Raw genomic sequence first — 26,341 nt, 5'->3', positions numbered from 1 at the left:
ATGTACCATAAGGCTGCAATGGATATTGCTGGGTGAACAGATAAGTGCTGGTTCTCAAGAGGAGGGAGTTCAGCATCAACTGGGCAAGGTCAAAGACAACTTATGTTTTATGAAGACCCACACTGCCCCAATGTTTTCATTCACCATCCAAAGAAACGCGCGACTCAAAGAGTGCAGATACTTGCTTATTGTTAACTGTTCCAGATCAAGGTGTCCTTGATTAATTATGTATATCTTCTAACCTGACTATTTACTCTATTACCTATCACTCCTTTCCTCCAGCTGACCATTTCCTCTCACTGCTTTCCTCCTGCAGATTACATCTCCCCTCCTTGCCCTCCTTCAACATCAACTTCTGTAGTCGTGACCTACGAAATTTAGATGCCTCTTCTCTTTCTGCTTCTATTCCGGATCAGTTTTCCAACCATAATCAACTTCCCCTTAACGAAGATAAACTTTACATTCTGCCATCACTTCCTCTCTTGACTATTGCTCCATGTCCCAACTCAGCCCCTCCTCCGGTGGCTTTCGCCTCCGCTGCCTTGATTCTTTCGCACATTGAAAACTAAGGATTCTTGCTTGTAGAGCTGAACATCATTGGCTCAAAAATAGATCTTCAGCCAACCAGCTTTGATTTTCTGCTGCCGATTTCTTCCTCGCTTAGCTCAACACTATCCGTTCCTCTGCATGTTCTGTAGTTCCATTCTGCTGCCCCAATTCTATTTCTAGTGCCTCTCTTTATGTGGCTTCTTCATCCTTCTCCCATTTCACTCCTATTTCCGAAGGTGACGTTACATCTATGGTCCTTTGGACCCATCATACGGCTGCTCCCCTAGACCTTCTTGATGCCCCTCTGGGGAAAATCGGTCTATCCTGCTCTGGCCTCTATCCCCTCTACTTTAGTCAATCTTTCATTGCGCTCAGGTTCCTTTCCTCCAGTCTATAAACATGCTACTGTTCAACCACGCCTGAAAAAACCTTCACTTGACTCTTCCAATTTCCATCCTCTCTCGCTTCTCCCTCATTTATTTAAACTTCTGGAACATTTGGATCACTCAACTTACTTCCTTCTCAACAATATGGCTTTCGATCTGGCTTTTCTATGGAAACTACACCTTTGTGTGCCTCTGACTATTTGCTGCGTATGTCATCTCACACTTTCCTCCCTGCTAATTCTTCTTGATCTCAGGGCTGCTTTTGACACGGTTGATCATCAAACTCTTTTTCTACTCTTTCCTCTCTTGGTCTGGCATGTTTAACTGGTTCTCTGCTAACCTCTCCAAGCGTTCTTTCTCAGTTTCTTGGAAGGGTTCTTCTTGTAACTTTACTCTTTCTCATGTGTCCCGCAATGGTTGGTCCTCAGTCAGGTCTTATTTTCTCTTTACACCTTCTCTCCCTGCTCTAATCACAAGTTTCGGGTTCCATGCAGACATCTACGCGGATGATACCCAGGTCCTTCTCTCACTCCCCACCTTCTCTGATTCTATTCATCGGCGGTTATCCTCTTGCTTGTCCACCATCTCTACTTGGATGTCTTCTCGTTTCTTGGGTCTCAACTCGAAAAAGACAGAAATCTTGTTCTTTCCTGCTTTTAAGATTTCACCCTTAACTATTCATTTTTCTCTGTTGCACCTTCCCCTGTCCCCTCAAGCACTTGGGGTTTATTCTTTGACCCCACCTACTCCTTCCAAACGCACCTTTCGTCTGTATCACGTTCTTGCCACTTTCATCTGTTCAATATCGGGAACATTCGCCACTTGCTTACCTTCTCCTCTACCAAGACTTTGCTTCAGTCCCTGGTCCTCTCTTGATGTAGGTTTACCTAACCAGTCTTTTCTTCTATGCAGCCAACCAAGGGGATTGTTTGGACACTAGTTCATTACAACTGGGTAAATACATGGAGCTGTCGGAGACACTAAAGAACTGTGCACACTGATGGGGCGAAGCGTCAGAACGATAACGTGGGGGCTCCCCACAAGAAGTGCATGTTATTCGTTGTTTGTTGTTGAATTTTGTTAAGATATAATAAAGAGTTTTAAAAACAAAGTCTTTTCTTCTACGCCCTATCCAGCACTCAGTCAGGACTCTAGTCGGTCTCCCTCCCCCAGCTCACATCTCCTCTATCCTCTATGCCGGCCTTAAATGGCTTACAGTCCACTGTCATTGCAAATTTAATGGTCTTGTCTTGTCTTTGAATGTATCCATGCTCTAGCCCATTCCTACCTCTGTTCTTTGATCTTCCTTTATCAACCCTCTCAGCATCTTCAGTCTTCCCACTTCTTACTCTGTGTTGCCCACTTGTCTTGCACAGCTTCTCGCTTTCGCTCCTTTCAGCTTCTCACCCCTAGAAAATTGGATTTCTTTCCCTTCTGAAATTCACTCCTGCCCCTCTCATTCGCATTCATGAAACGGCTCTAGTCTCACTTACTCCACCTTTTCTTCTCTTGGTCTTTGATCCCTATTGGGATTGATACTTCATTTTTATTGTACCATTTTCCATTTGTAAAAGCGCTTTGGAAAAAAGCACTATATAAGCACTGCAAATAAATAAAATATACACAGAGCAGGAGTGAGCACGTCAAGCAATGGAAACTGGATTGCACCTAAACTCCAATTAGTGCTAATACTTCCTTAGGATCCGTTCCAACTATACTGTGGGGAGACAGGGGAAGAGCAAACACAGGAGAACCTCTCCTGTGCAATTTCTGTTCATCACTCACAGAGCGGCAGTGGAAGCACACCAAGGAGAAAAGATACCCGAAACCTATCCTGGTAGAAGAGCCAATAGCTGTAGGAGGAAAGGAAGTTACCTGGTCCCCTTGTCTGGCGATGACGCTGACCTCGATGGAGGATGCAGATGCCCCAAGGATGACATCCCTGTAGGAAGACAAAAAGGAGCAGGACTGAGGGCACATCATCAAAACCAAAGGTCTGGTCTTCTAGTGTGCTATGCATCGAGGAAGGGGGATTCCTACACCTGCAGCTTACTCACCAATCCTCAACGTAATTCATGAAGTAATGGTGCTCCCTCTCGGCACAGCTTCCATAGCACAGCTCCATGAAGTTTACGAAGCGCTCACCGCGCTTATCATCTTTCTTCTGCAGAAAGTGGAGAGGCAATCAGATTCCAAATTGAAACTAGTCAAGCAATCAGCTAGAAAATATAGCAGATATCCCCCCCCCCCATTACAATTTTCCACACTTCATTATGAACAGCTATTCCTCCCCATACTTCTAATGAACCACAACAGGTCTGAAAGCGCTCCACCAACTCACATGCATCTCCCCACACAAAATAAGTCCCCTCAGGACTCCTTTACCATCCTACAATTTACATGGCCCTGGATTTATTACCCCACACAATGCATAGCCATATACAAACTAGACGTCCCACGGTTGAAGGCCTCCTGTTTCTCACAGAATAGGATCTGCTCTAAAGCTTCCTGTTTGCCCCCAAGGTCCCGTTTACACCACCTTCCACAAAAAAGGTATCAATCTGCCCAAGTCATGCACACTTTTAGGAAATTCCCACTTCGTGATCGCCATCAACCCAGAACTACCAAATATATTTTCACATCAAGAATAAACACTGGAAAGGGCAACCAGTTTTGTGGACAGATAAGTGAATCATCACATACTGGGATAGCAGTCACAAGGCACTGCACTCAGTGGGGAACTTGCAAATGGAGGCCCACCCTGACATAGCATTCTTAGGGCTAGGCAGGTATTCCTGCCTATAGAAAAGGCTGTTTGAGGGATTCAGCCTTCGCATGGGACCTGGGCTGCAGCACAGACCCCATGTTGCAATTAGCCATATAGAGAAGGGTGAGTGGTGTATCAGCCACTTCTACCCCCTATACATTGTCAAGCAATCCCAAAAGCATGCATACGTGGTAGCAGCTTCGTGCATGGAATCAATGCTCTGGAACAGATGAGCGCGCTAAAGCCAAATATGTGTTTTGGTAAGTTGACGTTTTGAATCTACATTTCAGGAGAGGTTTTTTTGCTGCAAGGCTTGGCGTCATTCATGTTATGGATGCCCAATATTAAGAAACCAAGGAATTTATTTGGTTACAGGATGCATTTTGCGAATGGCGATTTGAGCGTTTTCTGTTGTCACCAAAATTCATATCTTTATGGGGCCCAAGGGAGTGCTTTCCAAGTGAATCATGTGTCCTGAATGCACTCTAGTATCGTCACAAGTTTACTCAGGTAACTAAGTTCAAAGCATCAAAGTGCTTTTGTTGTGTTTTCTGGAGTCATTGCAGTTGCGGTTGGATTGGGCTCAGTATTTCTTTCTGTGCCAATTTATTCGGCAGTGGTGCTCCAGAGGGTGACTCGTTAATAGCTTTCATTTGATTGGCAGACTCCGATGTGGGAAGTCATATTTATCCCAAGATAGTAAAAGGTTAGTTTTCCGTATGAGTGGTTTATGACAGTATGTGCAGTAGTGTCATGGATGTTGTAGTAAATGTATGTTGACTTACTTCACAGACTGGTTCTGTCCTTTTCCCGCTCTTCGACCAAGAATGTTTCTGCCCTGAAGAAGGCTGGGTTGTGGCAAACATACAAACCCTCAAAACCATAACTCAAGTAGGCTGTTTAAGTCATGGTTGCTGCAAGGCTATATAGATTAGTGGCACATGGACTCTAGATTTACAGTGCCCGACAGTATTAGGTACTAGTCAAATTTGATATTACTACAACGTAAATTGCTTTCACAAGATTGCTTTATTTGCACAAAAAACTGTTTACATGTATGTGGATGGAAGGTTGTTTTGGTGTTGTATGCATGGGATTTTTGAAGAACTTTTGAAATTTTATATGATTATTGCTGTACTTCTTTAGTGTTTACACATGCTGTAATTCAATTTGTGAGAATCTTCATCGATGTGACAAAATGTTACACCATTTACTTCAAAATGCATTTTGCCGATTACTTTAACATTGGATCTTATGCTTGTGTTCGTTTTGGGATCAGACTGATTCACTTGCTACCCTGTCACTCTTTGTCTGCCTTTACGAGTCTTTCCCATCAGCTCCTCAGTAGGTGCGCACAGACCGGGGGTCGGGAGTACATTCTTCCGTAAAGGCTATTTGATCCATAACTAAACTTGTATTGCTGCAGGCGGCATAGCGCTCTGCCAGATGTCCCTGTAGGAACTTCATCTCCCAGAAGCCCTTTCATCTTGGTAGCCATTCGCCATCAGAAACTGACTTAGGTACAGGTGTAGGGCCATGCCTGCCTTCTTTCTAATCACTGATGCTGGAATCTTCTGCCTCCAATCCTTTCATTTATTTTGCTTAGCCAAACCTACTACGTTTCATTTCCATTCACCTGCCCATACGAGGCAGCTTCCAGTTATAGGCTCACTCCTGCCCCGTTTGGGTGAGTTACCCAGCACCCAGAATATCCCCGATTTGGGAAAGCTCCTGAAACCCTGCATTATATTGACTATCATTTCCCTGTGTTTCTAGATAGAACCAGCATTGTTCTACGCACCAACCAGGGGTCTAGTGCCGCTTCACCTGCCATCCGAATACCCCGGATCCAGTGCACCCTAGCAGCGCTTCACAGGGTTTTCTCCCCCTCGAGGGTTTCCCCGGGGGCCTCCCCTTGTTCACCCCTTTGTGCAGGGCCACGCAGGGGTTTCCAGGGGAATACCTACTATCAGCCTGGATCTGCCTCTACCACCCTATACTCAGGTAGGAGGTCTTCTGGGTTCAAACAGTCTTTGCATTGTGATTTGTATTTAACTCAGATCTAAGCATAACACACTGATCCTTTGTTGAAATAAAGTCAAGTGGTTCGACCTGATGTATGTGGTAGGTCAAAGCAGTCTGTGGCAGTCAGTCTGTGCGCATGTAGATTGTGTGTTTCAGGCACACACTTTTCACAGAATAGGAATTCACATGGCTCTCGGCTAAATTCCAAAGCCATTGCAGTCAGATCTGAAACCACAGCCTTCACACCTGTGTGGGATTAAGGGGTCGTTTGGACCCCCCCTTGCACATTCTGCACGATATGGACCGCTTACTCACGCATTAGCGGGGGACGCCTCCATTGCCCTTGTGCTAACATTAGCATAATTGGGGCTATTGCGGGATATACTTGGCTTCCATTTTGTGTGCCCTCGACTCCATCTTTGGACTAGGCCTCACCCCAATAATACGAAAAGACTTCTTTCCCCTCTGCAGTGCCGCGCACAGCGCACTCATGGTCCCCACCTTTTCTTCCCCTGTCTGAAAGCTTCACAAATCCCTTTCTCACGGATGCGGAATAATTGCAACAAACAGTAAACTATAATTTCACCCTTCCTCTGTGATCACTGTCCTGTGTGTCAACCGGCCTGAACCATGCCTTGTAGCTCATCCATCTCCACAAACCTGCTCCTACTCCCTTGCCCCCGCTGTTGGAAAATGACTGCCAATGTAACCCGGTGCCCTCCTAAGGTATTCTCTTGATGTACCAGAAGTGTGAACCTGCTGTGCAGCCCACCCCAGAGTGCCCCCACTAAATTCAGACCTCCGTCGCAGTATATTGTGCCCTAAAACTAACATATGTCATTATACTCCCGACTCGTCTTGATGTGCTAAGACCCGCCCAGTCGACCAGGTTATCACAGGGGACAAGCCCCCTTAGCCCTGTACCTCATAAAAGTCCCAATGAAAGATGATAGGACAGGAGTCCAATCCGCAGCACGCACTGTAGCAAGCTACAGCTACTTCCAACACCAACCCACGCTTCTCCGCTTTGCTTCGGCATCACAATCAGCTGATAGCCAGCGCGAAGCACACGTCAGCCTGATTCTAAAATGGCCAACCGGCAGCGTGCAAGAGAGGCCAGCCTCTGGTTGCTAAGCAACCCGCTTATTTAGTGTCCCAGAAAACCCAGCCGGCAGGTGGAAGCCGGCCCACCACGGAGAAGACCCACGAGGATAAGGCCTGTTCCTGTGCCTGTTCTGAGCATTCTGAGCCTGGGCAACAGACGCTGCCCCTCCGTAGCTCCGACATGAGAAGACTCTTGAACATCTTAACCCCTTCTGCATAACCGTCCAGGGCCTCCGTTGTCTCCTGTTTCGACCAACGAGGCGCCATTGATGACCCAGTTGAACTACACTTCCGCATATCGATCTTACCATGTGAGTAAATCGACACTCTGCCATACTCAACATATTGCCACATGTGTAATCAGTCAAATTGTGTCAGCCAACCTATGATACTAGTGCGTACCGCATCTCACCGCAAAACGGCTCTCCCTGCAATAAGAACTACCTTTAAACCTTCTCATATATTAATGGTGCCCTATACTGCATGGTTCTATTGCCTGTATACCGCTCTTTAGCCCTCCTTTTGTAACGTAGGTAGCAAGGGGATCTTTTTGTACAAGTTTGGAAATTTGATATTGTACCGTTTACTCTGAACCTTCAAATCTAGGTGGCCCAGTGCCCGAGTCACTTGACTGAAAATGCTGTGCAAGCCCTCAATGGAAATCTATTAATACAGATGCTCATGGTTCACTGTGCTACGTGTAGTGCCTTACTGTCGCTCAGCGACCATTGTGCTATTGTGCTGTATTGTACTGTTACATCCTCGACATTAACTGACCTCATTTGATGGTGTTGTGCCTCATGGTCACTAGTAGACCACATTTGACTGTGTTGTGCCTCATGGTCACGAGCAGACCACATTTGACTGTGTTGTGCCTTATGGTCACTAGTAGACCACATTTGACTGTGTTGTGCCTTATGGTCACTAGTAGACCACATTTGACTGTGTTGTGCCTTATGGTCACTAGCAGACCACATTTTGATTGTGTTATGCCTTATGGTCAATAGCAGACCACATTTGACTGTGTTGTGCCTTATGGTCACTAGTAGACCACATTTGACTCTGTTGTGCCTTATGGTCACTAGTAGACCACATTTGACTGTTGTGCCTTATGGTCACTAGTAGACCACATTTGACTGTGTTGTGCCTTATGGTCACTAGTAGACCACATCTGATTGTGTTGTGCCTTATGGTCACTAGTAGACCACATTTGACTGTTGTGCCTTATGGTCACTAGTAGACCACATTTGACTGTGTTGTGCCTTATGGTCACTAGTAGACCACATTTGACTGTTGTGCCTTATGGTCACTAGTAGACCACATTTGACTGTGTTGTGCCTTATGGTCACTAGTAGACCACATCTGATTGTGTTGTGCCTTATGGTCACTAGTAGAACACATTTGACTGTGTTGTGCCTTATGGTCACTAGTAGAACACATTTGACTGTGTTGTGCCTCATGGTCGTTAGCTAGCTGCTACTCTAAACCTACCTACTAGTCGTGCCATTCACAAGCTACCTGTAAGCGTACTTCAAACCCGAATCCAGCGATACCCCTAACTAGCTTGTCTGCCCCTGGCCCTATAAGCATTAGCGTAGCCCACAACTTCCATCATCCCTCTAGCATCCCGCCCCAATCCCGTATCTGAACCATGCCAGCCTGGCTAGTACTCATGTTACCCTTCTGCATCTTGCCCGATAGCACACCATGTAGCAGAAACAGCTATATCCCATTTAGCAATGGACTCGCCAAGCTTGGCTGTCTAAGACACCACCCATTCCCTGCCCCACACCCTTCCTGCCCTCCCAGCCTCCTTTCCCCCACATTGCTCCTACAGACCAAAGCACTAAAATTAACATTACTCTAGGTAACCCTCCACCCAACTTCGTCACAGACAACCACTCTGACAATATCCTGAATGCACGCAAGTTGCTCGAACCTCGCCCTACAGCCCACCCTAACCTTACGACTCGCAACAATAGACTAGGCTGGAGACTCCCTACCTTACTCAACAAAATGACCAACAATCTCACACCTAAAGCCACAAACAAAAACATCATTGCAAACACTATGCCTCTCAAAGGAGCCTTACTCAATGTCAGATCCCTCCTGGCCCACCCTACGGAAATCGCTGACATCATCCAATTAGCAAATTTGGATTTCCTCGCCATCACAGAAACCTGGCTTCATGCCGCAGCAGGTCCCTCCCTTACACTCGCGGTCCCAGACAATTACTCCATCCTTAGGGCAGACAGGCCTAATGTCCGTGGAGGAGGTGTAGCACTTATATTCAAATCCTCGCTGGATATTAGATCTGTGACCTCCCCTCCTCTAAACTCCTGCGAACACCTATCCATCAAAATCCAAACTACCCCCAAGAACACCATCACCCTAGAATTAATATACAGACCTCCCGGTCCCACAGGTTCCTTCGAGAAAGATATAACATCCCTCATTGCTGAAAAATCCAAACCCTCATCACAGAACATTATTCTAGGTGACTTTAACTTGGGATACAACTATCCTCACGACACTCCAGCTTCCGCCCTTGCCAATGCACTTGGCGAACAGAACTACTCTCAACTTAACAGCCTACCCACACATCAGAAAGGCAGAACCTTAGACTGGCTCGCTGCCTATAACTGCAATATTATCTGCAAGGACCCCCAACCACTCATATGGACCGACTATTTCCTACTCTCATTTGACATCAGCACTAATAATCCACACCATATACCGTGCCTACTTGCACCAACATGCCTGACGAGAAATAAGCGGAACATCACCGCTGAAGCCCTCATTCCACTGATTCTACCTACTCTAAATATGATCCCCAACTCAGCGGACCTTAACCTACTAGTAGACACCTACAATAACACCATGACCAAAGCTAAATTACGTAAAGGTAAACCTAAAGCACATCTCAACTCCTGGTACACTCCTGAACTTAAAATTCTTAGAAATAAAAAATCCAAAATGGAAGCCCTTTGGAAAATAAACCCAACAGAGGAACATAAAATCAATCTCACAAATGCATCCTCCCTCTATAAAAGAGAAATAATTTGCACTAAAAAGGAAGCCTATAATATAAGAATAAGTAATGCTAGTTCCAGTACCAAAGAACTATTCACCATCCTGAAGCAGTTAGAAAACCCTAATCCTCCCACGGACACATCCGTGAAGGACCAACTCTGGTGCACCGGCATCCAAGATGCCCTTGCAAACAAAATCACTGGCCTACAAACTAAAATTGAAAACAAAAGACTACAACTTTCTAATAGTAACCCCACCCCTAGCCCCCCTATCCCTAGCCCACCTACCACCCCTAACACCAACCATGGCTTCACCTTTAAAAAAGTCACTGCTCCTGAAGTGCAAAAAATCATAACCTCCCTCAAACCATCAAACTGCAAAGGGGACAGCTGCCCTGCACATATTATAAAAGACGCAGCAAGAGATCTCGCCCCCTTTATTTCAAAGCTCATAAACATGTCTTTCTCCAGCAACTCGGTACTCAATAAAACAGTCATGGGTCCTCCCGCTACTAAAAAAAACAGACCTTGGACCCAGCCATCCCTACTAATTTACAGGCCTATCACAACCGTCCCCTTCCTGTTAAAAATTCTTGACAGCGTTGCTTACTTGCAAATTCAGCACTACCTAGAGTCTAACCAATTACTCGGTTTGCCTCAATCTGGCTTCCGGCCTCAGCATGGAACAGAAACGGCCCTTGTTGATCTTAGAAGCCAGATTGACGAAATCAAAGACAAGGGTCCTAGTCCTTTTAGATCTCTCAGCTGCCTTCGACCTAGTTGACCATAAGATTCTCTGTAATCACCTCTCCTCTGCCGCCCACTTCTCCCCCTCTGCTGTTGCGTGGATACAATCCTTCCTGGCCAATAGAACCATGAGAGTCTTCTCTCCGGTGGCAGCAGCAGACCCTATCCCCATTACTTGCGGTGTCCCTCAAGGTTCATGTGTTTCAACGACCTTATACAATATTTTCACAAAGCTCCTCTTTGATAAACTGGACCGTCTGGGTGTCACCTACACAAACTAAGCAGATGACACCCAGATACTCCTCACTATCTCAGGCAACTACAAATCTGATGTAACCAGGATCAATGAAATCTTCTCCGTCATTCAGGCATGGATGGCCTCTGCCTGAATGACGAGAAGACTGAACTGCTCATTGTTGGTTCACCCAACAACTTACAAAAACTAAGTCCCAACTATTCCAACATCATAATCGACGGTAACACTATCCCGGTTGCCAAAAACGTAAAAACACTTGGCTTTTACCTCGATGCTAATACCAACCTCGCCAAACAAGTCAACTCGACCGCCTCAGCCACGGCCTATACAGGAAAATTAATTAGAGCTTGTAGACCATTTCTTTCCTCTAACAGTTGCCTCACACTAGCTAGATCTCTTATACAATCTAAGTTAGACTACTGTAATAGCCTCTACCTAGGTGCCAATCAAGCGGTAATTAGTAAACTCCAAGTCCTTCAAAATAATGCGCTACGGGCAGCACTAAACATTCCCAGGCGTGAGCACATCTCTGCCACCAGATCATGCAATGGCTCACCATCCAACATAAAATCGATCTAAAACCCCTCTGCCCCACCTACAAAGCACTCAACCAGCTAGCCCCTCCCTACCTTACTAACAAATTTACTCTGAAATCTTCCCCTAGAACTACGAGATCTTCCAACACCCTATGTCTCACAGTACCTAGATATACCTCTAAAAGAGCCGGAGGTTCGAGCTTCACTGTCCTCGCATCCCAACTCTGGAACACCCTGCCTCTGAATATTAAGGCGTCCAAATCCTTCCAATCGTTCAGGAAGCTGGCCATTGGGTGGCTTCTGACAAAAAAAGTCAACCTTCAAGTTAGACCTCAGCTATAAACTGTATATATTGCATATGGCTCATTTCTGTCATTATTGGTTGCTATTACCTCTACTGTCTGTATATTCTGCATATATATATGTACATATATCATGTATACTTGTTGCTCCACTACTATTACTGATTATTACCATGTACTGTGCCATGTAACTTGTACTAAGCGCCTGCATGCAATTTATAGGTTTTCAAGATTTACTCAAAGGTATACTAATAAGGGAGGCGGCCTCTGCTTCAGCGTGACTCTCTCGCTGGAAATCCTTGGCGGTGCGGCTTGACATGCTGGGCACGTTGCAGTGGGTCCTTTCCTCGAGTGCTGTGCGGCTTTCATGTGCAGCTCCTGTGCAGGTTCCAGGAGGCAACGGCGGAGGTGACGCCCCGTAGCTCTGTCTGCCTTGGCCCTGATTTTGCTGCGTGCCGTGGTCATGCCTTAGCCGGGGTCTGGGGCCAGTGTTCAACACATTGCGCAGGTCACCGAGCGGATCCCAGAGGTGAGACTGCCCGATAACTGGGATTGCACAGTGAGTTCTCTGCCCCCGACGTGTCTGCGCTGGCCCCCTCATGGGCTTACTGTTAGATCACAACCCTGAGGAGCCCACCACTGCCATGTTCTAGTGTGCCTCCGGGAGTGGGAGACAGCTTAGAGTTTTCTGCGGCCGTATGTTTGGCTTGCAGCCGGGAGACTGTGTGGTGTGTCCCAGACCACGGCTGCTGTTGCTGCTCGCCACTAGTTGGTATACTTTATTAGATTGGCCATCTGGTCTCAGCCGAGGGAGCTCTGCTCCATTGTTTTGCTCCTGGTTGTTGCTCATTGCTAGTGGCGTCTCTGGGGAGCTGTTGCACCTGCTTGTGTGGGGCCTTGCCGTGTATAGTGCCACACCTTTGGGGGTGGGTAGTGGCGGCGTGCTGCTGATCGGTCACGTGACAGCCTGTCCGCTGATTGCCCCTCTGCGAGTAACATTGGCACTTTGGGACAACTAATAAGCAAGTCCCTAATGGCATCTCCCTTACCATCAAGCCCAATTAAGTGCCTGCCGTTAAGATCATAAAACTAGTGGGCACTTCAGCGTGACTCCCTTGCGTGCCCGACACATGCCGCCATCAAAGAACGGCCAACAATCTGCCTATAACCTGCAAAAGCGCACTAGCAAGGCTGCGGCCAGTTCAAATAGAGACAAAATGAGCAAATCTAAACAGAAGCCCCTTACCACTGGAGCTATAACTAAATAATTTCCATCCACCGAGCAAGCGGGAAAAGATTCTTCAAGTAGAGATGAAGCAGAACCAGCTATTGCCAACAATACTATCCCCCAGGATGTTTCCAACTATGGCGACAGACAACAACTCACTTCTTGAGCTATGTCTTTCTATGCAGAGATCTATGATCCCGGCGTCTACGAATCTACCTGGGACACTTCCACAAGGCACAAACTTTGGACTTCCGCACTCCCCAAGGGAGCAATCGAGCAGATTATCAGCATCTCCTAACTTAGCCATACATCAGGAACCATCTGCTGTTAGTAGCTGCAATGAATCCAACGACACGTCCTACAGTTTTGGCTGAGTTACAATCATCTATGGCCTCCCTACAATTTACTTTGAAAATTCTTTTAAAAATGTGCGCCCGCATTCTTGAAAGCAACTTAAGATCAGGGCCTGTGGACCAAATAAACGCCAACATTAGTGCTGGGGAGGTTATAAACACGACTCCTGTAGATGGTGGCCCCCATAAAGCCGGTGCCAGTTCCTGACCCTAATTCCGCAGTGGCTAATAATTCAGACGTATTCTTTTCCCGCAAGCAACGTAGGCTTGCAAAAAAGGTGGCAATGTGCAAGAAACCCTGCGCAGTTGCTTCCCCCCCTGCAGACAACTGTTGCTACGTGGACTCTAAGAAGGCTAAAAAGAAAGCTATGAAGGCCAAAAAAAGCTAAGCAAATGGCCAAGGAATGTTAACTAGCTGGCTTATCCCGGACAACGATAATGTGTTTCCAAGAGATGTTGAGGTGTCTCTTGATCTAGGGTTCTCCCAATAAAAGAACGACTTGGACAAGATCACGTCGACCCCTAACAAAAACCCTGCAATTGTTCCCCAGACCACAACCATAATAACTACCTTGGCTACAACAGAGACCAACGCAACTGATCATTCGAGAAACCAAATTTGTATCATTAAGAATCTGTACCAACAAAGCAAACGCAATTGGCTTACTAGATCCGAACTCATGATCAGACTATATTCTGTGCCTCAGCTACGTGTTCTTAGATCTGAAGACTTTGAACATGTGGAGCCCTTACATGTGAAAAACTCTTTGGAAATAAACAAACAGTGAGATTACACCATTGTATGATGGAATTGTCGTGGCTTTTCACATTTGCTATCCCCAGATGGGTCTCTTTTTTAACTGGGCATTCTTGTTTATGTGTTCAAGAAACCTAGCTAATCTCCCCTGTTCTACTCACGGGTATCTGATATACCAGTCTCCAGCCAAAAAAGGTTTAAGGGGACGACCCTATGGGGGGCTAATAGTAGGAGTCAGGCAGTCCATAAACTCTAGCCAAATGAAAACCAAACAAGAGGATAACATCATTGCCATCAAACTTGTTGGATCCTTTGAAGACGCTATTGAAAAAATACTCATCACCATCTATAATCCTCCCGGCGCTCTTATCGGCGAGGCCATTCAGGAGGCTCTTTACTACCTTCTTATTCATTGGTCTATGACAGCAGGGAACAAATCGGTCATTATCACCGGCGACTTCAATTGCCGCATGAAATATGTGGCGGGCACTACCATGAACCCCCGATTAAGATCGGTAAGCGAGATTCTTAATCTCACCCCCGACTCTGAAGCTCTAGGCTGGACAAATTTCTTCCATAACCATCAATGGTAGATCACACAGCGACTACCCTGGGAAGCACACCTGGAGTAATGGCCGGGCACATAGCACAATTGATTACGTGCTAGTCAGCCCGGATATAGCCTCACGAGTTAAAGATGTGAACATATGTCCAAATACGTGGTGTGATCATAGCTCACTCACATGAACATTAACTGCTGACCACAAGGCCGTCTTTGTCAGACCCATGGGCGAGATGAAAGTTAACCAGGCAGGGACTCTAATCTGGTGGCATGCAAAGAACATTTACAACGCTGCCCATGCCGCGCAATTAGAGTTAACATATGTCACTCATCACTTTACCTCACTGTCTGTTAATGAGATTGAAAGGAGGATCACCTCTTTTGCTTCCTTCCATTCCCCCACCTCTACCAACAGGATAGCCATGGTCGACAAACAGAGTAAACCTTTTGATATACTTATAAGAGATGCAAAACGAGAATTAAGAGCTGCGATTCGCAACACAAAATCTACCTGTTCCTCTCTGGCCTTATATAATTCGACACGCGGATCACTCAAGAACAAATATAATGCCTAGATCAAGTCTAATAAAAAGAGATGAGCAAATTGGTCGCAAATGGTCAAAGTGATGTGCTCAAACAACACTCAAAACATCTGGAGCTTGTTGGAAGAAGTCACGGGCGATCGGGTGATTCCCTTGATCAATCCAATCAGCGCCCAACAGTGGACGGCCTTTCTTCCTACCCGTATTATCCCAGTCATAGCAGAGGAGCAGAGCGGCACCTTTATACCTGGGACATGATAAACTGATATTTATCATAACATCATTTTGGGAAAAAAACATGAAACAAGCTCCAGCGAGAAGCAGCCCAGACGATCCGTTATCCGAGGATCATGAGAGAACCAGCAAATAAGACTTGAAATATATCAGAGTATCAACGAATGAAAGATATATGGAATGAAATGTTTATATATAAACTATATAATTTAAAAATAAAGTGCGTCACCTTTACTGTTCCCCCGAAATTCCCCGTTTACTGTCACAACGGACCAACTAATTATTAAGATCAAACGTCTGAAATCCCCAAGAGCGCCTGGCCCGAATGGCTTGGCAAATGTGGTTCTTAGGATTATTCGTTAATTCTGGGCACAGCTAAAATAATGGCGACAGGAGAAACTCCAGCCTCTTGGCAAACCACCTTTCTAATTCTGATATTTAAGAGGGGGACACAGGATGGAACCTGGAAATGACATGCTCGACTGCACAGGTAAACTATTTGCATCACTTCTACTGGAGAAGCTGGAGCAGTGGGCCGACAAAGCAGGCATACTGAATCAGTTTCAAAGCGGTTTCAGAAAAGGCTATACAACCACCAGAAATTTGACAATCCTAGACCTCCTACGTACTAGGGCCAAGAAGAATGGCAATCCCCCACTTCATGCCCTGTTTATCGACTTCCGAGCCTCCTTTGACCTAGTGCACCGCGCCCTACTATGGCGGAAACTGGAACTACTGGGCTGCCCTGAGGAACTCCACTACTACCTGAGGCTCCTACATCACAACACCACTGCCAGACTTAAATTGGACTCCCAGGGCACAATGACTGATCTAACAGTCCAGAACAGTGGAGTCAAGCAGGGCAGTGTAACAGCTCCATTCTTGTATAATCCATTTACTCACGATATCCCAGCAGCGGTTTCAGCAGCACATAACTGCCCCCCCTAAAATTGGATCCGAGCACGCCCGGTACTCGCTTATGCCGACGATCTCATTATAATGGATCACACATTTAGCGGGTTACACAGGTCGGCTGTTGCATTGTGGGACTATGCAGAGTCTAATGGCCTTATTATCAATCAAGAAAAGACACAACTGATGGTATTCTCAGGAAGGAGGCTTGCCCGACCCAAATTAATTATTCAAGATCATGAAATAAAATTTACTCCAACATATAAATATCTGGGAGTAGAAATTGATACCGTGATTATACCTCCTGTATTAAATCACGCACAACTAAAGCAGCGCAAGTAACAGACTTGATCCATCGATTCTCAATCAAGAACTGTGGATATACAATAAGAGGTGTTTATCGGCTATATACGAAGGTCCTTGCTCCCCTGGAGGTCTATGGTTTGGAGGCACTTCTACCGATTGATTTGAAATGGCTCCAATTGGTGGAGGGAAAATTCTGGAGGAGAATACTGGGCCTCCCACAATGCATATCCATGGCCATTATTAGGCTCGAATTAGGCCTCGCATCGCTAAAATCGATTGTGATGAAAAGAAGAGTCGAGATGTACCGTAAGATGTGCAAAAACCCGGTGAATTCTCTTACGGCCTTCATTTATCAAGAACTTTCCAAGGAGTCATGTAACTACCCCTTAAAAGCGCAAATGGAATCCTTCCGTAAGGCTATATGTTGGATATCCAGATGGAGTGGAATCAGCAACTCTACGCAAATTGCCTTGTCCAAACGGGTCAATCTCTGGGACTGGCTAGAAAACTATGAGCACTTGAACTCACTCAAAAAATACCAGTTTGTACATTATATGCTATATTCATTCAAGAACTATCTGAATTTGTGCCCTACCAGTAGACTCCGACGTTTTCTTCTTCTATTGAGAATAGATCATCTACCGGTCCTTGCCAACAAAGGATGTTATAACCAACTGACCCCAGGAGATAGATTCTGCCGGGTGTGTAAAAACACTCAAATCATTGAAACAGCTAATCATTTATTGTTTGCGTGCCCATCCATGCTAAAAGTATACTAGCTGCACTACAGTAATCATGTTTAGGATATGGAATCCATCAGGGAACCTATGTTTTGGTTTTACTGTGTGAATTCAAACAGTCTTAAAGTACATATGGCAATGTATAATCTATAGCTCAGGATTGAAACACTGTTGGGTATATCAATTTAAGATCTAAGTAACTGCCCACAGTGATTTATTTGTTTTCTTGTTTTCATTTTAATAACCTCTTGTCACTTACCCTTTTCTAAACAATTGCTTTATACACTTTTGGCGTAACACCATACTAGCCAACTACATTTCTATTGCTTTATTTAACATGTGATAATTTATGGTATTTAGTCCTATGTGTTCCTAATTTTCCTAGAATTATGCTATCTATATATTTTTTTCTTTTCTTCTGTTCTGATTTTATATAATCATGTGAACAGTTTAAACATAAACATTATTAAATAAATTAAATACTAATGATTGTTGTTTATTATATGTCTAGTGGTAGTTTCTCATGCCAGCTTAGTGTCAACTCTACCTCGCCGTGACCTAACCCTCACCCCTCCCGGACACAGGCAGCTTGACCTTGTGACGCTCACCCTCCCGCCAACTGGGCAGCCTATCCAGAGAAAGCAGCGTCTAAAGAAACATGCGTGACATCGCTCCCAAACCAATCCTGTACTAATGTAATACCCTATATGTTAATGACGTCACCGATGATGCTGTTTGGCTTTATATTTCGATGCAACTGTATTGTATGCCAGAGCGCTCTCGAGGCAGCAGAATTTTCTGGATGCCAACTTTATATAAAGTCTTTTTAAATCTTGCAACCTGTTCTCTTGGTCTCATTCCCTACTGGGGTGTGTTATATTTTATGAGCTTGTATTGGTAAGTCGAGGAGTGAGCCTTTACACACCCTAGAACCAGACACACAATATATAATGTATATTTAGAGGCCCATTTACCAACAAAACTATGAATTGGGAAAAAGGGCAAATGACAATGCATTACTTACCGTAAACGCATTTCTGATGGTTGTATCTGCTTAGATTCACATGCTGTGCATAGGTCCGACATCCAGTGGTCACTGCGGAGTATTGCATTTTGTTTTTCGTAGTCGAAAAGGGGACGTCGACAAGGCGTGTCTGAAACACTATCCCTATAGTGACGTGCGTTGTACCCACAATCCCTCACGCGTCGAGGTCCCTCTGTTTGTATTTTTCTGCCCTGAGGGAGCCTTCTAGACGTGAGTGAGTACAGAAAAGAGAGATATAAAAGGAAGTCTATGTTCCTTCCATCCGAGCGGGGAGGAAGGATGGGCGCATGTGAATCTTAGCAGATACAACCATCAGAAATGCTTTTACGTTAAGTAATGCATTGTCTTCTGATGTTTGTTAATCTGCTTAGAATCACATGCTGTGCATAGAGTAGCGAGCAGTACCCGGAGTTGGCGGTGGGTTATGAGAAGGAACAGTAGAGAAAAGATGTCTTAATACTGCCTGTCCCACCTGGGAGTCAGATCTAGAGTGTGCATCTAGACAGTAGTGTTTTGTAAAGGTGTGCACAGAACTCCAGGTAGCCGCTTTGCAGATGGCCTCAAGGGGAACATTTGCAATGAATGCTATGGACGCCCCCGTGCCTCGAGTAGAGTGTGCTCTTGGCTTAAAGGGCAGTTCTCTCTTTGCAAGAGTATAGCAGAGAGTGATGCATTGAACAATCCATCTAGATATAGTGGACTTTGAAACTGCATCCCCTTCTCTTCCTGCTGCCACCGAGACGAAGAACTGATTAGTCTTCCTCAGTGGTCTGGTTCTTTCCATGTAGAACATGACCGCTCTGCGCACATCTAGTGTGTGCAGACTTTTTTCTCCCAAGTTGGAAGGATTTTGAAAGAACGTTGGTAGTTCTATAGACTGGTTTACGTGGAATTTCGAGATGAATTTCGGTGCAAACCTTGGGTGCGTGCGTAGAACCACCTTATCTCTGAACTGTAACGAAGGGGTCTAGAACAGAAAAAGCCTGTAGTTCACTTACTCTCCTGATGGAGGTGATAGCTATTAGAAAAGCAGTCTTAAGAGTGAGGACTTTAAGAGATGCTTTGTGCATGGGTTCAAATGGTGAGCCCATGAGTCTGGTAAGTACCACGTTAAGGTCCCATCCGGGAGCTGGGTCAGCTATCGGGGGGTGTATTCTCTTTACTCCCTCCATGAAGGCCTTTATAACAGGGATCTTCCACCACGACACTGAGTTGGGAAGTGGTGTATGCAGAAAGTGCCGCTAGGTGGACTTTAATGGAATTGAACACTAGACCTGAATCCAATAAATGGGTCAGGTATAGAACAATATGTGTGGGAGAGCAGTCAATCGGGTTGATGCTCTTTCCTCTGCACCAGATGACAAATCTCTTCCACTTGCTAGAATAGCAGTGGCGAGTGTTAGGTTTTCTGGCTTCCCTGAGGATGTCCATGCATCTCTGCGGGAGCTGTAGATGTCCAAATTCTATGATCTCAGGAGCCAGGCTGCTAAGTTCATGTTCTGGGGGCATGGATGCCGAGTCCTGCCCTTGTCTTGTGACAGCATGTTGTACGGGCAGGGGAGTTTCACTGGGGGAGATAGAGACATCTCCATCAAGTGAGCGAACCATGGCTGTCGGGCCCACATTGGGGCCACCAGTATCATGGTCACTTGTTCCTGGTGCATCTTGTGCACCACCTTGTTGAGAAGGGGAGTCGGGGGGAAAAGCGTAAACAAATTTCCCTGCCCATTGAATCGACAGACCGTTCCCCTTGAATTGGTTCTGGGGGTACCTGGAGGCGTAACTTTGGCATTGCGAGTTCTCCAGGGTTGCGAACAGGTCTATTTCTGGGAATCCCCATTGCGTGAAGACGTCGAAGACGATGTCTTCATGCAGTCGCCATTCGTACTCTTCGGGCAGGGGGAAATCTCTGCTGAGTTTGTCTGTCAGCAGATTGAGTTCCCCTGGTACATGTGACAGTAGGAACATGTTTTGTTTGAGAGCCCACTTCCATATATTTTGGGCCAGTTTGGACAGTCCTGGAGAGTGGGTGCCCCCCTGCTTGTTGATGTTGTACATGGCTGTGGTGCTGTCTGTAAGGACCAACACAGTCTTGCCTTGTAGGTGTTCCTGGAAGGCTTTTAGCGCCTTGAACACAGCTAGTAGCTCCAGTAGATTTATGTGTTTGGATGCTACGTGAGCAGTCTGATGGGATAGGTGAGCCCCCCATCCTGTGAGGGATGCGTCTGTGGTTAGAGCGGCTTCCGCCGCGGGTGTGGCAAAGGGTTTCCCTCTTACCAGGTTTTCCTTTGTCCACCACCGTAGCGAGAGAACCAAGGCCTGCGAGACCACCACTAGATCGTCCCATAGTCCGCTGGCCTGACACCACTGGCTGTTGAGCCACTCTTGCATTGGGCGCATGCGCAGGCGCGCGTGAGGTACCAAATAAATACACGACGCCATCATTCCTAGCAAGCGCATTGCTTTGCGTACCGTCACCTCTCGACCGGCCACATATTGAGGGATCTGAAACAGCATGTTTTGGACCCTCTCGTTGGAGGGGAAGACGAGGCCGTCCTTTGTTTGAATTAGAGCCCCTAGGAATTGTTTGATCTGGCTGGGCTCTAGGCTGGACTTCTTTTCGTTGATGGAGAAGCCCAGCTGGAACAAAAGGTCTACAGTCTTTTGGGTATTGGAGAAGCATGTTTCGTAAGAATCCCCTGTTATGAGCCAGTCGTCGAGGTAAGGGTAAACTGGGATGGACAACCTGCGCAGGTGGGCCGCTGCCACTGCCAGTACCTTCGTGAATACCCTTGGTGCAGATGCTATGCCGAAGGGTAGCACTCTGAACTGGTAGTGTTTGCCCTCTATCATGAACCTGAGGTATTTTCTGTGCGCTGGCAACATTAAAATATGAAAGTATGCATCTTTCATGTCTAGTGTTGTCATGTAATCTCCTTGTGATAGCAGGTTGATCACTTCCTGTAAGGTCACCATACGAAACTTCTGGGGTTTGACAAACTTGTTCGCTGGGTGCAGATCTAATACAGGGCGCATGGTTAGATCCTTTTTGGGTACAATGAAGTACACTGAATAAATACCTTCCGTTACCTGAGATAGAGGCACGACTTCTATGGCTCCTTTTTCCAGCAGTTGGTCTACTTCTTGGAGAAGGATGGCAAGGTGTTCTTGTGTCATGCGTCGTCCCCTCGGGGGTCTGTATGTTGGGGAACCGTTGAATTCGATGCAGTATCCGTGGGCTACGGTGGAAAGTACCCAGCGGTCTGACGTTATTCCCTCCCATGCTGGAAGAAAGGCTGTTAGCCGGCCCCCGACCGGTGTTGCATGGGAGAGGACGCGAATCTTCGCGTCACTTGGTGTTGTTGGGGGCTTGGGAGCCTCTGGGGGTGGACCCCCAACCTCTCCCTTTGCCACGGCGCTGGCCTCTTTGGCTGTACTGCCCACTATTGGTCTGGTAATTGGTGGCAGGGTACTGTTGCTGCTGATTCTGTTGTTGGCGTTGGCCACGAAAAAAGCATTTGTTGCCATAGCCGCGTCTGGTAGTGGGCTTAGAGATCTGGTCAAGAGTTTTGATAGTATCGAACTCTTTTTTAGCCATCTCCAGAGCCTCATCCACCGCTTTCCCGAAGAGGTTTGAGGCTTCAATAGGTTTATTTATTAAAGACGCCTGTGTCTCCGGTTTGAACCCCGAGTTACGCAGCCATACATGGCGTTTTAGGAGTATTCCCTGAACCAGGGAAAGTCCCGCTGTCTCTGCAGCATCCAGAGAGTTCTTCACAATGCTCTGGTTGACCTGGGTTCCCTCGCCAATAGTTGATAGAAGGCGTGTCCGTAGCGGTTCCGGCGCTTCTTCGGCGTCTTTGCGCAGTTTGGCCCACTGCGCGTCCGCGTAGCTAGCTAGGAATTGTTGTTCGCAATTCTTGCAGAAAAGGCAGCCGAGGATGTGACTCTCTTTCCAAGGGCATATAATCTCTTGCCCTCCTTGTCAGGTGGTGCCTCGCTGGTGGACAGCGGCACCCCTGCCCTCTTCCTTGTATTAGTTACTACAAGGGAGTCAGAAATAGAATGTCCCCTGATGTACAGCGGGTCTGAGGGTGAAGGAGTGAAAAGTTTTTCAATTCTTGGATTAACTCCTCTGATTAGTGCTGGCGTGGATAGCGAAGGGATGATTCTTTTCACTGAAGCGAGGAGGGGAATGGTCTGGCTGACCGGAGGTTTCTCCTTAATTACTCTTTCCACAAAGTCTATTTCAGGAGAGATCTCCCCAGTGTCCAGTTCGAAATGTGCTGCTGCCCTGCGCAACAGGGCATTGAATGTGGGCTGATCGTCTATGGGAGACGTGTTCCTAACAGGTGAATTGTCAGGAGGATTTAGGTTCAGGACATCAGTGTCCGAATATACTGATGGGGATTGCCAGGGATGTGAAGGCCCTTCTTCTGGATTTTCTCTGAAGCCTTCTCCTACCATGTCTGGGCTGTCTTCCAGACCTTCCTCCTGGTTCTGTCCCTCTTCATCGTCCACAAATTCATCCTCCTCCTCCAAGTATTGCTCCTCACCAGTGAGGTCATACACATTATGGAAATCTGAGGCTGTGTCCTGCTGGGAGGGGTTGAATAGTCTCGGATATTTAGCCCTGGGGTCCTCCTGAGGCCCTTCTCTTGTTCTCTTGGGAGTGGGAGGGTTCTGGGTCTTCATGAACCTCTCCATCCTCTCCATGCAGAGATGGACCCTTTCCATGATCTCATGGGGTACCCCCTGAGCGGTCTAGCGGGGGAAAATTAGTGTCTTCCGCCTGAAACGGCTCGACCTCTCCCATAACGTCGAGGAAAGTTTCCCGTCGCCGTCAGAAAAGCCTTCCGGTGTGCTGGGGGTCCCCCCGACTGAAGGGGGTAGTCCCTGTCCTTCTTTGTGCCTTTTCGGCGTGTCTTTCGACCTTTGCGTAGCGCTCGACGTGTCTTTCGGCGTACGCTTCTGGGCGTCGGCTACAACGATCCTCGCCAAGCTCTCTGCGACTAGTTTGTCAGAGGAGGGCTGTGGTTTCGACGTTACGGGTGTCGATCGTTCTACGGCGGCGTGCGCTCTCTGCTGGTGCGCGCCGGCCGATGGTTTGGGGGCGGCGCCCTTATTTGCCGAAAGCTTAGTCGCTGGTCGCGGCTGCGGTTGCGAGAGGGGCTTCGAACCTGAACGGTCCGAGGAGGCCGCCGGTGGAACCTGCGTCTCCTTGGGCGCTGATGCTTTCTTCGTCTTCGACGAAGAAGAGCCGTGGGTTGTGTGCTTATGGGTGGTATCGTGTGCGTCAGTGTCGCCAGGGTGTTCATCCCCATAAGCAGGGCGTGAGCCGAGCCCGTCGGGTCCGGGGACAGACGACAAAGAGCGCGAGCGCTCTTTAGAGGGGTCTACGACTTCCGTAGCGGAGGTCGTGTTATCACGTTCCTCGTCACTGTCGGTGGTAGCGGCGGCGGGTGAGGAATCGGCCTTCGACATAGCGTAGGCCGCCCACCTCTTGACCCTATGGTCATTTAGAGTCTTTGGCTTAAGTATCCGACAAGCCGTGCAACCCTCCTCCTTGTGATCGAGGGGCAAGCAGCGGTTACACCGTGAATGCTTGTCCTTCCAAGTGAACTTGCCCTTGCAATGCGGGCAAAACCTAAAGGGTGTCCTCTCCATAGCTGAGGCAGTAAATCGTGATAACGACCCCAAGGGAAAGGAAGGGGAAAGGGAAAGGCATTCTCAGAAAGGAAACAAGAGATGTCCCATGACCCCACTCTCCCTACTGTATTTGGCCTGCGAGGCCAGGCCACGTGTTCGGCAACGCCGAAGGATCTCCTCCGCTCGTCCCCTCCGTCGAAGATCTTGCTCGGCGGAGAAACAGCTTCACAACTGCGTCAAGGGAGGGATCTATGTGTTATATATTATAAGAAAACGACCAAAGGTCGAGGAGATGAAATCTGCAATGTCTCTCGAGGAGCTCCGCGTAAAGGCGACCAGTAGCTGGGCGGAAAAAAACAATCTGAGGGACCTCGACGCGTGAGGGATTGTGGGTACAACGCACGTCACTATAGCGATAGTGTTTCAGACACGCCTTGTCGACGTCCCCTTTTCGACTACGAAAAACAAAATGCAATACTCCGCAGTGACCACTGGATGTCGGACCTATGCACAGCAAATAAGATTACAGCAGCACTATCGCCCCACACATACCGGCAGTAAGACCATCACCAGCTGAGGCGAAGTCTCCAAAGACCCATCAGCCGCCGCATAAACCACTGAAAAGACATAGGTCCCGATCCAGAGCACGTCCAGGACTGAAAGAGATGAGAATGTGTCGTTAACAGTAGAGACGTTAAAACATGGTGACAGCATTAGCCTGTGGTGGCAGAGCTAATTCCTACTGGCGCTCTCCCCAGACATAATAACTCTTAGAGACTGACTTCACAATTACAGCCTGCAATGCAGTATATAGCAATCGCAATTACAGAAAGCAGCAAAGCACCAATTACTGAATTCATCACATGCAACAAACGATTAAAGCACAGACCCACAGACCCGTACACTGTAATTACTACACGAGGCAGAGAACAACCATCCCTCCACGTTAACAGTGCTCTGACCTGAACTTACAGCCCTCACCTTAGGGCAGCATCCCTTTATGGCCAATATAATCAATTGTTTGGTCCCCCCACCCTCCAAACCACATGCATCAGGTTTTAAATGGCAGAAAATGTCCTTAACTCAAATTCTTCACAAATGACTGGATAATTTGTTTTAAGTATGCGCAGTACGAGGGAGCAGCACGCACAGTGGTAATTGGTCTAGAGGTAGAGTTGCCTGCTATGGAAGCAGGAGACCGGTGTCCCAATGCCAGCTTCTCCACCAGACCGTATTACATAATCTAGAGCACGTCACATTCTTTGCTTGACTCCTCACTCATCAATCAACAGTCGCAGCACTTAGAAAATGGGTGAAACTTTGTATTACGCATGCTTTACAATGTTTGCTTTTCATATGTGATCATACCTAGTACTCCAGCAGAGATTATAAAAACATAAAACTAAACAATAGCTTCTTTCACAAAACCTTGTTTGATGGAGACAGCACCAGAAGTCTGACAGACCTGTAGAGTGAAGCCATGCAACACATATTGTGTTAGAGAACACAATGTCACAGCATCAGGCAATTCCTGCACTATATATGACAACGAGGAACACAGAAAATATTCCCCAGCAATGAGAGCTTGGAACAGACTTGTACCTTTCACAGAATTTTCAGAATCATAAAATGGTGGGCAAGGAATAACCTTTTTCTCCTGCAGGTTCTGTAAAGGAAACAGAAGCAAAGGATCTCATTATTAAGATGGTTCCAAGAGCCCCTTTCACACAACTTAAGCAGAAGACCAAAGGACATTCATAAACATACAGGAGCCGTTTGCATTTCATGTATAAAAGGGTACAGGTGACCCCTCACATGCATGATGCCTTCATCACAGCACTGGCAAGTGGAGACCATTTTCTCCAGCCAAATGCCTCTAGTTCTAGCAAAAGGATAAAAACTCCTTTGTCTCAAGAGCGTGCCATAAATAGTCCAATCAGGAAGCATGTAGGATCAAGTGCTTGTTGCACATGTACAATATGAAAGACAATACTACGGGCATGTTCTGCACCCCTGTGAAACTAAATATATAAATATATATATATATATCTCCTACAGCTATCCACTATACAAAGCTGGTGAAGACGCACCATCAGATTACAGGTAGTTTCTGCACCACCGTCACACATGGTCAAACAGACTCGCTCTGCGGCAACGTACAGCTTCAGTTTCTATTTGGTACAAATCCCATCATCTTACCGGCAGGTACTGCACCACTGTGCCATTCTGCTTCCCGACAGCCAGCTGCTTTCCTTTAGGACTCCAACAAACTGCAAACCAAGAAAGTCAAAAATGTTATCAGGCATTTT

The 26,341-nt window shown here is 46.7% G+C and overlaps 1 protein-coding gene across 3 annotated transcripts in view; it reads right to left on the bottom strand.

The window, feature by feature from the left end:
• Positions 1-26,341, bottom strand: part of NUP214 (nucleoporin 214) — a 1,006,718-nt gene that overhangs the window by 858,125 nt on the left and 122,252 nt on the right. For all 3 annotated transcript variants that reach the window (XM_069609281.1, XM_069609279.1, XM_069609280.1), the window contains exons 5-9: positions 26,232-26,302; positions 25,635-25,698; positions 24,585-24,688; positions 2,993-3,099; positions 2,811-2,877 (exon numbers count right to left, since the gene is read on the bottom strand). In XM_069609281.1, coding sequence (XP_069465382.1) covers positions 2,811-2,877; positions 2,993-3,099; positions 24,585-24,688; positions 25,635-25,698; positions 26,232-26,302 — 413 coding nt within the window. The remainder of the gene's footprint in view (positions 1-2,810; positions 2,878-2,992; positions 3,100-24,584; positions 24,689-25,634; positions 25,699-26,231; positions 26,303-26,341) is intronic.

The sequence above is a fragment of the Ambystoma mexicanum genome, chromosome 8 (genome assembly GCF_040938575.1).
Source record: "Ambystoma mexicanum isolate Mex_15411 chromosome 8, UKY_AmexF1_1, whole genome shotgun sequence".
Classification (NCBI taxonomy): domain Eukaryota; kingdom Metazoa; phylum Chordata; class Amphibia; order Caudata; family Ambystomatidae; genus Ambystoma; species Ambystoma mexicanum.
This window is presented reverse-complemented; position numbering and strand designations above follow the sequence as displayed.